Here is a 15964-nt window from a genome sequence, read left to right as displayed (position 1 = left end):
GGGTAGTGAATGCTTCCTTGCTGTCCTCTGGAGCTCATTTTTAAATGCAGAAATGACCTTCTCAGGAGTTTCAGAACCTGTCGGGTTGGTCCTTTACTTTGTTTACCTTTTCACCGGTAAACATGCAGACAAAGGGATAGCAGATGAGACACTCTTGGTATAATTTGGGATATGTATTGTTATGTGGCTATACAGTAGAAGTTGTTTAAACAAGTAAGGTTACAATCCAGAGACATTTCATTTAAATACACAATGTGGTCCTCTGTAATTAAAGAGCTCCATCGTTGGACATTTTTCCTATCTTAATACATGCGACCCCCTGGTGTGATGGACATTCATACAGGAATGGTGGACAATAATCCTTTTGCCTAGACTGAAACAATGGACTAGTCTGCAAGATAAAAAAAACCATGCTGCCAGACACTAACTACTTACAAATAGAATATATACAAGTTTAAATACGATTGACAAATATGGGGAACCAGAGGGCTAGAAGAAGTATATGTTTTTATAGTCCACAGTTTGTGAGAAACGAGGTGCAGACTGGTTGAGGTGATATGAATACCTTGTTTCATCAGACATTAATAAGAACATCTTAATATATCTGCTTATATCTGTTACAACACTACTGGTTGTTAGCCAATCTAAGTTTAAATTAATATTGTTATCTACTGGTGTTGTAAATATATTGATAGACTGATTTAATATTTGCGGGATCCAGCTATAACCTTTAATATTTAGAGTTATTACAAATGTATTAAACAGATTCTATGCTATTTATTAGATCACAAACACAGAGTGGCCTGTTCATTTCTCACAGGAGTTTTTAACTTCAGCATAATCTGAATTGTTGCATTAGCTATTTACTGCATAATTGTTATTTTCTAAACAGTTTTCTTGCCAAGGGTTTTAAAACTGAACACATAAAACATAACAATCAGATTGAAGCATAATGACTTGATGTTCCTTTATACATAAGTACCTTAGAAACTATGTAACTTCTTTCAACTAAGTGGTTTAATAATATATCTCGTTCAGAGGATGTAGAAGCAGATTTTAGTCATTAATAGATTCCTTAATTGTCAGATCTATTATGCTCAGCAGCATAACTTCAAAGTCACAAAGGAAATAAGAATACTAAAATGATTGACTGTGAAAAAAGTTTTCTTGATCTTTTGTGTTCAACAACAAAGATAATTTGCTCACTATTCCATTGGTATCCAAGCATGACAACACATTTCACTCCATCAGTGCAAGAGACATGGAGGCTCTCACTCTGGAGCTGCAGAGCATACGCTGCGTGATTATCAATCTGCATGCCCAGAAAGTGGATGCACACATATAGGCATATGCAGATTTGCTCGATCCTGGCACTTATGTCTGCTTGCTCCTGCAGAGGCAAGAAGGGGCATTCTAATATAGGAGAGTACAGTAAATGTGTTTATACCTGTTAAGAGGTTTATCTTTTGCACCTGCTACAGGGCAGATGCAAATACTCGCAGATGAGGACTTGTCATAAGCCAGGCAATATGATGCTGATGCAGAGGCATTTCGAGCGGTGTACAGCTCTATATATGGGTGGAAATATGCAGTTTTTTCGGTGTGTTTAGTTTTTCTGAAAAACAAGAGTACTGTACTCCATTTTTGGCAACAACTCTGCATTAGTCCCTTAGAGTTTCACTTAAAGAGCAAGTCCCTACCTATATATATTAAAGAAAAATGAAACACTACATCATCTGATGGCTTGTTTAAGGGAGAAGAGTATACAGTTACAAACAAACATCTAAATACAACATCGGTCATATTGTGACTCTGCAGCTGAAAAATAAACAAGCGTGCCAAGTACCTGGTGGCAACGGAACCCCTAGATACTCAGGTTGAAGGTACCAGGGGTAGTCAAAGATTCACATTCCATAGCTAGTACTCTGCAAGCAATACGGGGGGAATGAATTTCACCAACAGCTCAGCAACTATGGGCTCTAGAGCAACCTGTGCCCTGGTGGCAAAGGAAATGGGAGAGCATAGAACACTTACTTTAAGTGTGACATCACATAGCTCACCCACTTCATAGAAACGTAAAAGTGAGCTATGAAAATCCTTCCATGCTTCATCAGCTTCAAAGACAAATGAGCCATCATTCTCACGTTCACATGTGCATGGCTTGTCCTGATGGAGCTTCCTTTTGCCCTTTGATTGCTGTGGTTTGGTTTGTCCAGGGAGAATAGATTGCGAAGCCATCAGGAGCATGAACAAATTCCCAGCAGATCCAAGTACTTCATATTAGTGTGTATAGACGATAAGTGCAGCCATCTTTGTCTGTAAATGTAAAAGTCAAAACTCAGCAGAGCAAAGTTCATATGAAATGAGAAAAGCGCTACAATTATTTGTTTTTGCATATTGGACCATAAATGCTTTAAGACTTTAGGAAGTGTCTACCTTTAGGACATGCCCCCTCTGTGTAGTAAATAGGGTAACCCTCTTCTGGATACCGGTCATGCTACAGCTCAAATTGGGGAACAGGATGGATAGCAATACAATGCCACTAGCTGCAGAGAAAATGAACTGCAAACAGATAACAGGCCATTTGCTACATTATGGGGCTGATTCAATTCTGCAGCGAATAGCACGGCGTTAACAGTATTACCGTTAATACTGTAATTTTAGCCTGGATTTCATCTCGCAGCTCAGGGAACCGCAATTAAAAATCCACCATTGACATTACCGTATTAAGGGTAATTATGCACAGTTTTACCGTATTAACAGTAAAACTGCCAACACTGCGTTATTCTCAGCAGAATTGAATTGGCCCCTAAGAGTTTATTTAAAAGTGGGCAGACAAATTGTAACACTACTTTTTTGTGTCTGCATCTGTCTAATGCACATATTAGGAATTAAATATACAAATATAACAATATTCTTGCTGCAGGTTTATCAAGCCAAGTTTTTCTATTGTTTTAAGATGATCACATTGGCATACGGGAGGTGATAAGGCAATTATGGACAGAGACAAAAACAATGTCATTCTAGTACACAAACTATCAGGCTTAGTAACATCTTAACAGAAGCTTAAATATGTATTAAATGTAACATCTAATAATTTGTTAATAAAACATGTTTTACTCTTTAGATTCCAATGAAACATCAAGTGTCTTTACAGCTTTATAAATAAAAACACATACACACAAACTCAGCTATTATATTTAGCTTGATTGTGAATATGACATAAAAAACTGGAACATGCAATGCATACTGGAATGAGGGGGAGAAGATATGGAGAACACAAATATCAGCGCAGGAAAAAGCAAACAATTGGTTAAGAATTTTAGAGATGTAGACAGCTGCAAATGTGCTAGTTTTGTAGCACAACAGTGTGTTCCTTGTAAGGCCACAAAATTATTAATGAGCACATTTTCCTTCAATAACACTAAAGGTTGTTTTTTTTCCTGTATACTAACACACATCCATCATCTAGCAAAAGGAACAGCTTCTGTATTGGTATAAATATGCTACAGCTGTGAATGAGACAGACTATATATTTATATGCGCTTCTTCCAGATACAGTGTTATCAAGAAACCGAATAACGCAGCAGTCTTTGTAGGAATAGACAGGAAGAACAGGTTTACTTGCTTGCTAATTAGCGAGTAACTATGGAAACCTTTAGTAAAGGAGTTGGATTTTGACATGTGAATTTGTAGTTAAATCTATTGGGTCTCACTTACAGCTTGTGAACACACAATACTCAATTTGCAAAGCTGTCCATGGCATTCCATGTGTTTGGAAGCATTCATTTGACATTATAAAGTGGTCTACTGTCTTTTGCAAGACAAACTTTTAGCTGGCCTTTCCATGCACAACTTTGTAATACAATATGCTGCCTTTGAAATGACACAAGGATAACAAGTGACTATATAAAGAAATGCAGCTTCTCAATATATAAAAAAACCAAAAAACAAAAAACACCACACACACACACACACAACAAACCACAAACTATGGAGCAGGTTCACTGCGGATAATCTGGTCCTACACAAATATTTGATTACAAGCAATGTATATGATAATCTTGCTCAAAGTCTAAACACATTTACATTCAGATAGATATCAAACTTTACTTTTAAAAAGGACCATGTGCAATCATGAAGTGACACTCCCTTTAAGCAGCAAATCTTACAAGGTAATTGCAGATAAATATATATTTTTCCTGTCAAGTGACATACTTAAAACCTACACTTAAGATAAATCTTCACACCTACAATTTAGAAGGTCAGGAAACATTTCTTTGATGATGTCTAGTATGTGTGCATCTTGTCATATACTTGAAACCTTCAAAAAGTGTTATTTTTATCATAAATTTTGAGCATACTTTTTGCTTAATAGAAAGTCTGTGTAACCACATGTGATGTTGAAGAAAAGCCTTTTATTATTTGTTCTTGTTAATAGTGAATGCTATTCATTTTGCTCTTGCTGAATAAATTGATGCATGCATTTTAATAAAATGTCATGTAAAAAAGATATAATATATTTTTGAGAGATGCTTATTACTGGCACATAACCTACATTTTGTTGTTAGCTAGCATGTAAACAAATAACATACAAACACATCACACTTGCACTATTTTTGCACTCTCAGCAGTCCAAACTTAAATGGTTGATTAACTGGACTTGACCATTTTATAAACTGACGGAAAAAAACAAAACATGCCAATACACAGACATCAGTCCCATCGTTACCCTACTGAATGCTTACAGAGATACGTTAAGACTAATAAGAGCTGCTTACATTACCTTAAAGGCATTTATTTTAAAAAAAACAAAAAACAGTCTTAATAACTTACTTTAACTGTGGAGAGAAATGCAGAAGGATGAATAAAAACACTGCTCCCTACCATGGACCCACATGTGTCTCCGCCTCCTGCATGCACAGACTACAGCGTGTGACAGTACGAGGGGAGAAAAACAAACGCAGGAAGGCAGTCACATTGGTGGACAGGTAAAAGATACTGAGCATTGCATTACAAAGATTATACACACCCAACCGACGATCGACCTCCCTGTTATTCCTCGCAGCTGCTTCTACCTAACAACCCGCCTCCTTCCCGGGTTCATTCTCAGTGAGATGAACGCCTGGAAGTCACGCCCCCTACCCGAGTGCCTGGCGTCCATCTTTGTTGTGTGCAATGACCAGAGTACAGGCCCTAAAGGAAATAAATGTTGAACAAGTGGTAACTGCGTGTGAGTTGAACAGCAGAACAGCACAGGTTGCAGTTTGTAGATTAGTTTTATTTTTGTAGTGTTCATTTACTCCATGTTATGGTAAATTAAAATCAGTGTATTGTAGATGCTGAAATGCATGTGTCTTATGATACAATTGTTTGCTCTATTACTCTTAAATCCCAATGTTTGCCAAATTATTTTTCTTGCTCTCCTTTCATGGCATTATCTTTAGGACTATATCATCCTCTACCTTTCCTGCAACACACATCTCTGTCCACATTGCCTCTACATTACTTCACTCACCTCTAGTTAACACTCATAAATTGTTGTCCTATTTAAAGTCAATAGTTATAACAGCCTCACCCTGTCGCCAGAAACGAAAAGGACACACATCTTACAATCATCTTTCCCATCTTTCTTCCTCCCTGCTACTATTAGCTATCACCGAATCCAGGTCCCCCTCACTACTCCCACAAACATACATCATACTTGCCGACTTTCTCCCATTGCTTTCCGGGAGATTCAGTGGAGGAGGTGGGCGTGCGGGGGGCGGGGCGCCAAAATCGCGTCATTTTGGACCCGCCCCCCGTGACGCAATGACGCAAACGCGTCATTTTACAGTCAGGGGCGGGGCCAAATGCCGCGATTCCCGGAGAATCGCGGTATTGTGGCCCTATTTCTGTAAATGCGGGATTTTGCCATACTCCTCCGGGAGTCCGGGAGACTCCCCCAAAATGCGGGAGTCTCCCGGACATTCCGGGAGAGTTGGCAAGTATGACATACATCTGATCACTACCGAAAGCTAGCTAACCTCAAACGCATCACCTGTTTCCCCTCCCCTCCAAAGTCCTTTAAATATGCCCTTTTGAATGCACGCTCTGTTTGTAACAAACTTACTTGCATACACCTCTTTCTCTCAAACAACCTCAACCTTCTGGCAATAACAAAAATATGGCTCACGCAATTGGACAGTGCGTCACCTGCAGCCCTTTCACATGGTGTTCCTACATTTCACCCACACCCCCAGACCTGGAGACAGACAAGGAGGTGGGGTTGGACAACTTCTCTCCCCACAGTGCATATTCACAGTTCTACCAAATGTCCCCTCACGTTCACATCTTTTGAAGTACATCCTGTTAGGAGTTTTAAACCATTCTCTATGCATGTTGCTGTGATCTATCGCCCCTCTAGACCACACCAACAATTTGAACATTTCTCTGCATGGATCCCTCGCTTCTTATCTGCTGACATCACCACCATGATCACAGGTGATTTCAACATAGCTATTGGTAATCCATGTTCCAATGCTGCTTCAAAACTACTCTAACCTCCTCACTTAACCTCTCCCAATGGACTGAATCTGCTACTCATCAGGATCGCCACTGTCTTGATCTTGTTTTCTCTAGACTATGCTCAGTTTCTATTTTCCTTACTTCTTTCCCTCTCTCGGATCATCACTTTATTAGTTACTCGTTCACCCCCAGTCCTTTAACCTCCCTGCTGTCAACCTCTTCCAAGCTTCCTCACAGGAATATTAACTCGACTGGATTTTTAACCGTGGCACACTAAAGTAACACAAAATCTACAAAAACTTTCTCATAAAGCAAAACCACTGGCATAAATCTTGTACCTCTAATGATTTCAGCGCCTGTACTGCTATCCACCACTCCTATCAAAATGCTCTGGACACTGCTAAACAAACATACTTCCAATCTCTCATCTATGCTTAGGCTTCTAACCCCAAACACCTTTTTAACACATTTAAATCTTTTAACCCCACCCCAGACCCTCAGACTACCATCAGTGCCCAGGATCTTGCTTCTTATTTCAAGGACAAGATTGATAAGATCTGACTTGAAATGGTATCATCTCCCTCAACTAGCAATCAGCTAAATTCCTTCCCAGTACCTCTGATCCCACAAATGAAGAGAAAGTTTCAACTCTCTTCTTATCTTCCTACTCTACCTCCTGTCCTCTTAATCCCATATTCTCACAAATTGGTAGGTCCATGTCTACTGTGCTCATTCCACCTCTATCTAAAATCTGTAATCTATCTCTCTCTACTGGTACCTTTCCATCACTATTCAAGCATGCAGTGATTACTCCTATTCTGAAACAACACATTTCTGACCCAATCTCTCAGCTCCCATGCCCCTCCAAACTTCTCAAAAGAATTGCCTACACTCACCTCACACGCTTCCTTTCTGAAAACAACCTATTGGATCCTCTTCAGTCAGGCTTTTGCTTTCATCACTCCACAGAGACTGCGCTGACCAAGGTTGTCAATGATCTGATCACAACTAAAACTAAAAGTGATTACTCTCTTCTAATTCTCTTGGATCTCTCTGCTGTATTTGACACTATTGACCACTCTCTCCTCATACAAACTTCACAATCCCCAGGTCTTCAAGACACTGTCCTATCCTGGTTCTCATCCTACCATTCTAATTACTCTTTCAGTGTTAATTTCTCTGGATCCACCTCTGCTCCACTTCCTTTATCAGTTGGAGTACCACAAGGCTCAGTGCTAGGTCCTCTGCTATTCTCTTTTGACACTACTTCTCTTGGAAAACTAATAAGCTCTTTCTCTTTTGGATTTCAGTATCATCTCTATGCAGATGATACACAAATGTATCTATTCTCTCCTGATCTCTCACCATCTCTGTTGTCTCGCGTTGCTGACTTTTTTTTTACCATTTCGTCTTGGATGTCCTCTCACCAACTCAAACTCAATCATTCAAAAACAGAATTAATAATATTCCCACCCACCAATAGAAGCTTCTCGTCTGACATTTATATTTCTGTTGACAACATGACCATAAATCCAACCCCACAAACTCTCTACCTAGGTGTAATCCTTAACTCATAACTGTCCTTTCTTCCCCACATCAACTCTTTATTTACATCATGCTGTATACATCTACAAAAACATTTCCAGAATATGTACATATCTCACACAAAAAACTGCAGAAACTTTAGTTCATGCACTCATCATCTCCCACATCGACTATTGAAATTCCCTCCTTACTGGTCTTCCCAAAATCAGACTTGAACCCCTACAATCTATTTTGCACACAGCAGCTAGATTGATTTTCCTTGCAAATCGTTCTTCCTCTGCTGAGCCACTCTGTCAGTCTCTACATTGGTTGGCTATTTTTCAACAAATTCAATTTAAAATTCTTCTACTAACATACAAGGCCATCAACAAAATTGCTCCAACATACATCTCACTTGTCTCAAAATGTCTCCCAACTCAACACCTCCGTTCTGCACAAGATCTACGTCTCTCTTCCACTCTCATCACATCCTCTCATTCTCAGTTACAGGACCTTTTTTGGGCTGCACCCACTTCGTGGAATTCACTCCCTCGCACAATAAAGACTTTCCTCTAGTCTTCAAACTTTCAAGCGTTCTCTGAAAACCCACATCTTCAGACACGCTTATAATATTCTTCAACCACGCTCTTAGGGCTAGATTTACTAAGCTGCGGGTTTGAAAAAGTGGGGATGTTGCCCATAGCAACCAATCAGATTCTAGCTGTCATTTTGTAGAATGCACTAAATAAATGAAAGCTAGAATCTGATTGGTTGCTATAGGCAACATCCCCACTTTTTCAAACCTGCAGCTTAGTAAATCTAGCTCTTAATCTCTCTAGGTGACACTATCACCACCGTCTACACAACAAACACAAGACAACAACCCTCTGACCAACATAGTTGTGTGACTGAGCATACAGCCCACAAATACTTTGTAACCTTTGCGTTCTAGCTGGACAAATATGCAATATGATGTAGCACATACCCTTATGTATCAAACCATTGTCCCATAGTTTGTAAGCTGCAAGCAGGGCCCTCTTACCTCTCTGTATGTATTACCTAGTAGTGTTTTATTACATTTGTTCCCAACTGTAAAGCGCTATGGAATCTGCTGGCGCTATATAAATAAATGATGCTGATGATGTGAGTGCCTTTGGAACAATCACAGGGGCACTCCGTGGTGATGTAACAGTATTATGCCTCACATCCCATTGAGGTGTGCAGGAAAATCTGTGATGTTGGGATCCGTAGTACCCGGAAATGTGTTCATTCGAAATTGAATGAGCCCCATAAAGTCTACAGTTCAGAGGTTTAGTACCATACATTTAATACTGTTTGTGCTATAAAATATCTGGGTGATTATAAACAAAGATGGATGATCAACCAAATCCGCATCAGTTGACACTTGACCAGTATTTGATGAAAATGATATAGTTGATTTGAAATGATTCAGTGTAAGCTCCAATGGGGCAGTGACTGATGTGAATGATTATTACATAGGACAGCAACTGAGATGTTGGTATTTCCCTTTCCCCTAAAATGAAAATGTTAGGATTTGCATGTGATCATTTATTTTCCCAGCTTGGTACGGTCATATGCATGTTGCCACTGTGTTCTGGATATCTTGGTCACATTCTTGACATCGGGGCGATCAGTTACAGTCAGAGGTGTAACCTCTTCCTAATCTTACTGGGGGTCTCTCTGAGGTAGGTTCTAACCTATCCATCTTCATAATACTAGTGATAGTGTTTACACGTTAGCTTTCTGGTCCTGTACATTCTGCTCCAAGGTAGTTTCGGAACCCAGACTCTGCATAATGGTGACCTCTGGCCTGTTTCTACGCTGGTACTGGTTCCTGACCCTAACTGCTGATTACCGTAATTCCTGGCACAGACTAGTCAGTTTGGCTTATGAATACCTCGTTCATCTGCAGTAAGTTACTCTTATGTAGCACTACTACAGTTACATAGTAGAATAATTACTCTTTGTTCAGCATTTCTTCCATCCACTCTGAGGGGATGGCTGGGTATGGTGGCATCTGCTCCCTGGGCCGGGCCCATAGTTGGCAACCTTGGGCTGTGTCTCCAGGCCACCTGCATTTTTTTCCTTTAAAATGTTACTAATAGGCTGCTGAGCCAAGTTTAATCCCCCAGACTAAAATTTGCCAGCCAGGCCCTGGAGGGGCTCCGTGCCTGCCTCAGTAGTGCTGCTGTTCTTTCTGAGTGCTCAACTGTTTGTGATTTTTGGACTTTGTTACCATCAGTCTATATTCATACCTGCCTGAAGTGATCATCATTTATGCCAGAGATTGTTTGCTATTCTGAATCAGTGTCCAAGATACTACCAGTGACTGTCCTGCAATTCATTATTGCCAGTACAATTTTTTTATCTCTTGTTATTCCCTGTCTATTGAATTTCAATAAACCATCTTTTATCACAACATAACCTCATTCTTCCTGCCAATGTAGTCTTAACAAAGATTTTCAAACTTTATGAAACAAGTGGTTGAAATACATGGACGATAATTTTCAACACTGGGCTAATCCAGTTTTATTTTGGAAGACGTCATAAGGGATCACATCATCAACTATAGAGCATAAAAAAGAAACATTATAAAGAGATTTTCATGAACTGTATATCTTTATGGGCAGTACGTTGCGTTAGTGGTTAGCACTTCTGCCTCACAGCACTGGAGTCATGAATTTAATTCCCAACCATGGCCTTATCTGTGTTGAGTTTGTATGTTCTCCCCATGTTTGTGTGGGTTTCCTCCTGGTACTCTGGTTTTCTCCCACACGCCAAAGACATACTATTAGGTTAATTGGCTGCTAATAAAATTTGCCCTAAGTCTCTCTCGGTCTGTGTGTGTATGTTTGGGAATTTAGACTGTAAGCCCTAATGGGGCAGGGACTGATGTGAGTGAGTTTTCTGTACAGCGCTGCAGAATTAGTGGCGCTATATAAATAGATGATGATTACGACATATATAAACATAATCCCACCAAAACTATTTTTCTTAATCACCATCCACAACATAAAATAGATTACAACAAAATCAAATTTTATAGATGGAGCAATAAAGCTGGAAATATATAACTGCATATGACAAATTGCAGAAGTAAAAACATACATCATTTCAAAAAAACAAGTAAAGTGCTTGCCCATGTTGGAAAATGGGTGTGAAATAGTTTTTAGTGTACCTTCTACAGCTACAAGTAGTTGTAATGAAAACTGTGCTGTTATATTCTTTGCAAAGTCTGACCGCAATTATGTACAAGGAAGTGTTTTATAGGATATTCTATAGGGGATTTTTATCACCCTCCATGAGCCATAATGTAGAATTAGGGTCCACACCCAAATGTGCCAAGTGGGAAAATCCTAATACATCTCATAACTTCATAAAAAGAGATTCTAGCTACAAACCAAACACTGGGGTGTGGCCTAGTGAAGCATGGTGTTGGAAGTATGGATGTATGCTCCCCGGTCCAATAGTCCGTTTCATTATCCTGTGATAGTACTACAGCCGATTAATATAGTCAGCATAAACGACGAAGACCTCTTATAATACCTGGTCCATGTTACTATAGTCTCACTTACTGAAGGTAAAGTTAAAAATGAAAAGTTGTGACAATGGCCTAATTTGAGGGACAAAACTATTACTTAATCTAGTAGCCTATGGATCCTTTCCCCCTCTGCTAATATATTGTCACGGATCAGAGTAGAAATACAGCTGAGGAGTCATGGATAGGTGAAAAACAAACAATGTTTATTGCTGGAGAACAGTTGATGACATAATATCTTGCAGAGTTTACCAGATATACAGCTGTTGCAGGTAAATGGAAGGTGAGGCAAGATTCCAGGCAGCATATACAGAGAAATGCACAGGTAAGTCCCAGGTTAATAAAACAGATCAGCAGAATGAACGATGAGATCCTAATGCAGTAGAATTACAGGAACAATGCAGGCGGAAGAATCACAGGGTGTAACAACAGGATATGACAACAATAACCAGCCCTGTGTGCTGGGAGTGACAGGTATATATAAGGGGAATGAGACACACCCAGGTGCATGAGATAATTAGTGAACATACAGGTTAACTCCTTAAGCACAAGAATAAAGCACAATAGCAGCACCTCTGGTGAAAAGAGGTACTGCTGGAACACAAAATAGAAATACAAATAATAGAGTCCAAAAGTCCAGGAGGCAGGTTGTTACATATATATATCCCGATCAAACGACCAATAACAAATGCTCATCATCCCTATCTAACCTGTTGTGAAGCTAACAGGTTGCAAATGTATCTTGCAGCACAGGATTTAGAGTTTAATTGCGGAGTAGTTTCCAACTGTCACTGGGTGATCAGCGGCCTCTTACTTGTAGAGACATTAGAGTGAGAATGCCGGCTGCAGTTTATACTCCGATTGACTTTTAGATACAGCGAAGATAGTTGTCTCACTGTTTACCATACCTAATTTTTCTAATATAACCACTGTCTGAGAGGATTTTGTGATTGATATCTTCTCGGTTGAGATCCCCCCTGTGGTGAACTGTCTGTAATTACATCTGATTACAGTGTAAAATACATTGATAACAAATACACTAAATGAGAAACTATAACTGAAAGTTTCTGACATTCTAATTGCTAAATAAGTGGATCTATATTTATCTAATTCCAAAAGCAATTATATAAAGAGACACAGATCTCCAATTGGCTGGCATAAAACTTATTATATTATTTACTTATCTAGAATATTGGTACTGGTTCATCCAAAAAGTAATAGTATAAAAAGAAGCAAATCTCCTTGTGGTTAGAACAGACTTATCAATTTTGTTATTTAGCTATCTTAGACTTTTGGCGGTACTTCATATTGTAAAATAAATAATTTAATTTATAAACACTGTTACCAATAGTGTTGGATCTCTTTCCTGCTCTTCCACTCCCTCCTTTATTAAAAATGACTGCTGTACACTGGAACTCAGTATTGCCTGTTGTGCAAATACAATATATTAGTGACTTTCCAGAAATTACCATGGGAAACACTATGCAGCAACATTTACATCTGGAAGAATACACAGATATATAAAATTAAACTCTTCCAATACTGTAAAAGATGCACAGAAATCTGGATCCCAAACAGCTCTGCCACTTGGAAATTCAATTCCTCCTTTATAACTCAAAATCACCCTACAGGAGGTGTTAAAAGCCATTGCCACTTCTGAAAAAAAAAGTCATGGATATCATTTCGGAGGTGCAAGTAGATTTATAGCTGTTGAGACATGAGAGAGTTACAGAGACAGAGACCCATATTTCTATCCTTTCAGATACAACCGCTTCTGTCAGTAGTCCAATTACAGCTATGAAATCAAGGATGGCAGAATTTAAACTAAAATCATCAGATATAGAAGGTCGTCATAGACATAATAATGTGCGTTTTGCGGGTCTACCAGAAAGGCTGAGGGCGATTGACTTGAGACCTTTCTTGATCAATGGTTAATCTAACTATTCGAGAAGGAAGAATATACGACACAGTTTACAGTCGAACGAGCTCATCGTGTAACAAGTCGATGTTCACCTGTTGGAACACAACCACACACATTCATTGCCAAGATGCTAAACTACAAAGATCGAGATTCTAGGGCTGGACCGACTGAAAGGTCCTTTAATGTTTCAAAATTGGCGAATAGCAGTCTTTCCAGATCTTTCATTGGGTGTAAAAAAGAGTAGAGCTCAATTTATCCAGGTAAAACGACATTTTTGTGAATTCCAGTATCCATACGCTATGCTCTGCCCAGCCAGACTACAAGTCGTCGCTGATGGAGATACTGTATTCTTTACATCACTGACCGAGGCAACTTCCTGGTTTGACAAGAGGACCCCTAAAGTTTCTCACTGGGACTGAGAACTCTTATGTTGCTCTACATTATTCTTGAAAAGACTACTCCTGTTAGACTTAGATATCGTATATTTGATAATATAGATTTTGGATATATTTTCATTGATTCAGTTGTGTGCATGTATGTACATTTAAAAATGTATTTGCTAAAATGTTTGGATAGTTTTAGGGAATAGTTGTTCATTTCCCAGGGAAAACAGACTTCATGGGGTTATTTGATTTTTTTTTTTTTTTTTAAATAAATAACATTTATTTTAAAGATCCTTTAAATAGTCTAGTCGTTTTTAACAATCACACTGTAATTATATTTGACTGGGAAGTCCCTTGTTTTAGAGCTTGCGACCTTCCAACCACTAGAAACATTTCTATAATCTTTTTATCGAGCAAAAATAAGGGCTTAGATTAGCCTTGAAGGGATGGTTTGTGTTTTTTTTGTGATCCAAATATATCTAAGTTGGGGTAAATATGCAGGGAGAGGGGATGTTTAGTAGGGCCATGGGAGTTTATGTTGTGTAAAATTATATACAGTACAGTGTCATGTTTTTTTTTTACTAACTAATTAATATTCACTGTTGCAGTATCATGGGATATGAGAATTGTTTTGTCTTACTATATTATTAATTGCCGTGTTGATCTGTATCTTTCTATAGTCTTCAGATTTGTGCTATATTTTTGCTAAGCTCCTGGCTGTGCAGGGCTGGCTGCTGTCGCAGGGTTTCCCGTCTCTGTGTTATGGTACATCCTCCCTTCCTCTCTCTCCGCCTTGACACTGGTCCCAGATGGTTGACGTAACCGTGAGTAGACATGTTCGGGGGGGGGGTCTCTGTCTGCTTGGCTGGAATATTAGGGGTCTGAAATCAAAAATCCTTGGTGCTGAGCCAGATTAGGAAATATAATCAGGATGTGGGCTGCGCCTACCATTCTACATATTCCAGGGGAGTATCCATTCTCATAAGAAAGCAACTTAATTTTGTGTTGGGTCAGGTGCAGATTGACCCAGATGGTTGGTATATTTTTCTTCAGGCCACATTTAACTCCACACCTCTGACTAAACTAGCTATTTATATTCCGCCTCCTTATGCCAATTACATTCTCTGCAAGGGAGCCTCGTTCATAGCTACGACTCCAGACACCACGGTGGTGTGGCTAGGGGACTTCAATACTGTGGTTGGCCACTCTATAGACAGATGGAGGGAAAATTCTCAGCCTGCTACTGGGAGGTTGACCCCCTTTGCTAATATAATAGACTATATGGGATTGGTTGATGTCTGGAGATTCCATAATCCTGTTATTAAACATTTCTCCTGGCACTCCTCCACACATCACACCCTATCTCGCATTGATATGTTTCTAACCTCCTGCAAATTAGTCCCCTTGGTTTCTTCTGTGAGGTATCTCTCTAGGGGCATCTCAAACCATTCTCCGATCCTTGCAGATGTTGACCTGCTATCAGATTGTGGTATGCAATTCTGGAAGCTTCATCCTCATTGGTTGACCAGGATGGGTAAGAGCACGAGTCTGACTTGTCTCTGGGAAGGATATTTTAGTGATAATTTTCTGAGTGTTGATCCTGGAATGCGATGGGAATCCTTTAAAACTTTTATGCGGGGTACTTTTCTTAATGAGGTGGCAGGACTTAAAAAAATGAACAGGAGGAGTTGGAACAAAATTATCATGATTTATAAGCTTTATACATTGCCTCCCACTCAATAGCTTATAGATTAAAGTGGCTTAATGCCAAGCCGGAGTGGTTCAATCATTTATTCGATAAGAATGCCCAAAAACTCTTATTTTCCAAACATAATCAATACTTTCAGGCTGACATGGAGGGTAACTATTTGGCATGTTTAGCCAGAGATGAGCTTTCTACTAGGACATTCCTGCCACCTTTTCTTTGATTATTATAAACAATTGTATTCCACGCAAGCCTCTTACACTCCTTCTCAGCTTGCAGACTACTTGAACACAATTTAGTTGCACCAGCTGTCACTGGTTTCTGTTGCATTTTTGGATTCTGCTGTTATGGTGGAGGAGATGGAT

General features: G+C 39.3%; 1 protein-coding gene across 2 annotated transcripts in view; it reads right to left on the bottom strand.

Moving 5' to 3' along the window:
* The window catches only part of KLHL8 (kelch like family member 8), a 33309-nt gene extending 28185 nt beyond the window's left edge, over nt 1-5124 (bottom strand). Inside the window, exons 1-3 of one of the 2 annotated variants that reach the window (XM_075202922.1) lie at nt 5033-5092; nt 4837-4926; nt 2035-2316 (exon numbers count right to left, since the gene is read on the bottom strand). In XM_075202922.1, coding sequence (XP_075059023.1) covers nt 2035-2247 — 213 coding nt within the window. In that variant the 5' untranslated portion in view covers nt 2248-2316; nt 4837-4926; nt 5033-5092. Of the gene's footprint in view, nt 1-2034; nt 2317-4836; nt 4927-5032 lie in introns of both variants that reach the window. The other variant, XM_075202930.1, reaches the window with a different exon arrangement.
* Between the last annotated feature and the right edge of the window lie 10840 nt (nt 5125-15964).

Source organism: Mixophyes fleayi, chromosome 1 (assembly GCF_038048845.1).
Source record: "Mixophyes fleayi isolate aMixFle1 chromosome 1, aMixFle1.hap1, whole genome shotgun sequence".
NCBI classification, from domain to species: Eukaryota; Metazoa; Chordata; class Amphibia; order Anura; family Limnodynastidae; genus Mixophyes; species Mixophyes fleayi.
This window is presented reverse-complemented; position numbering and strand designations above follow the sequence as displayed.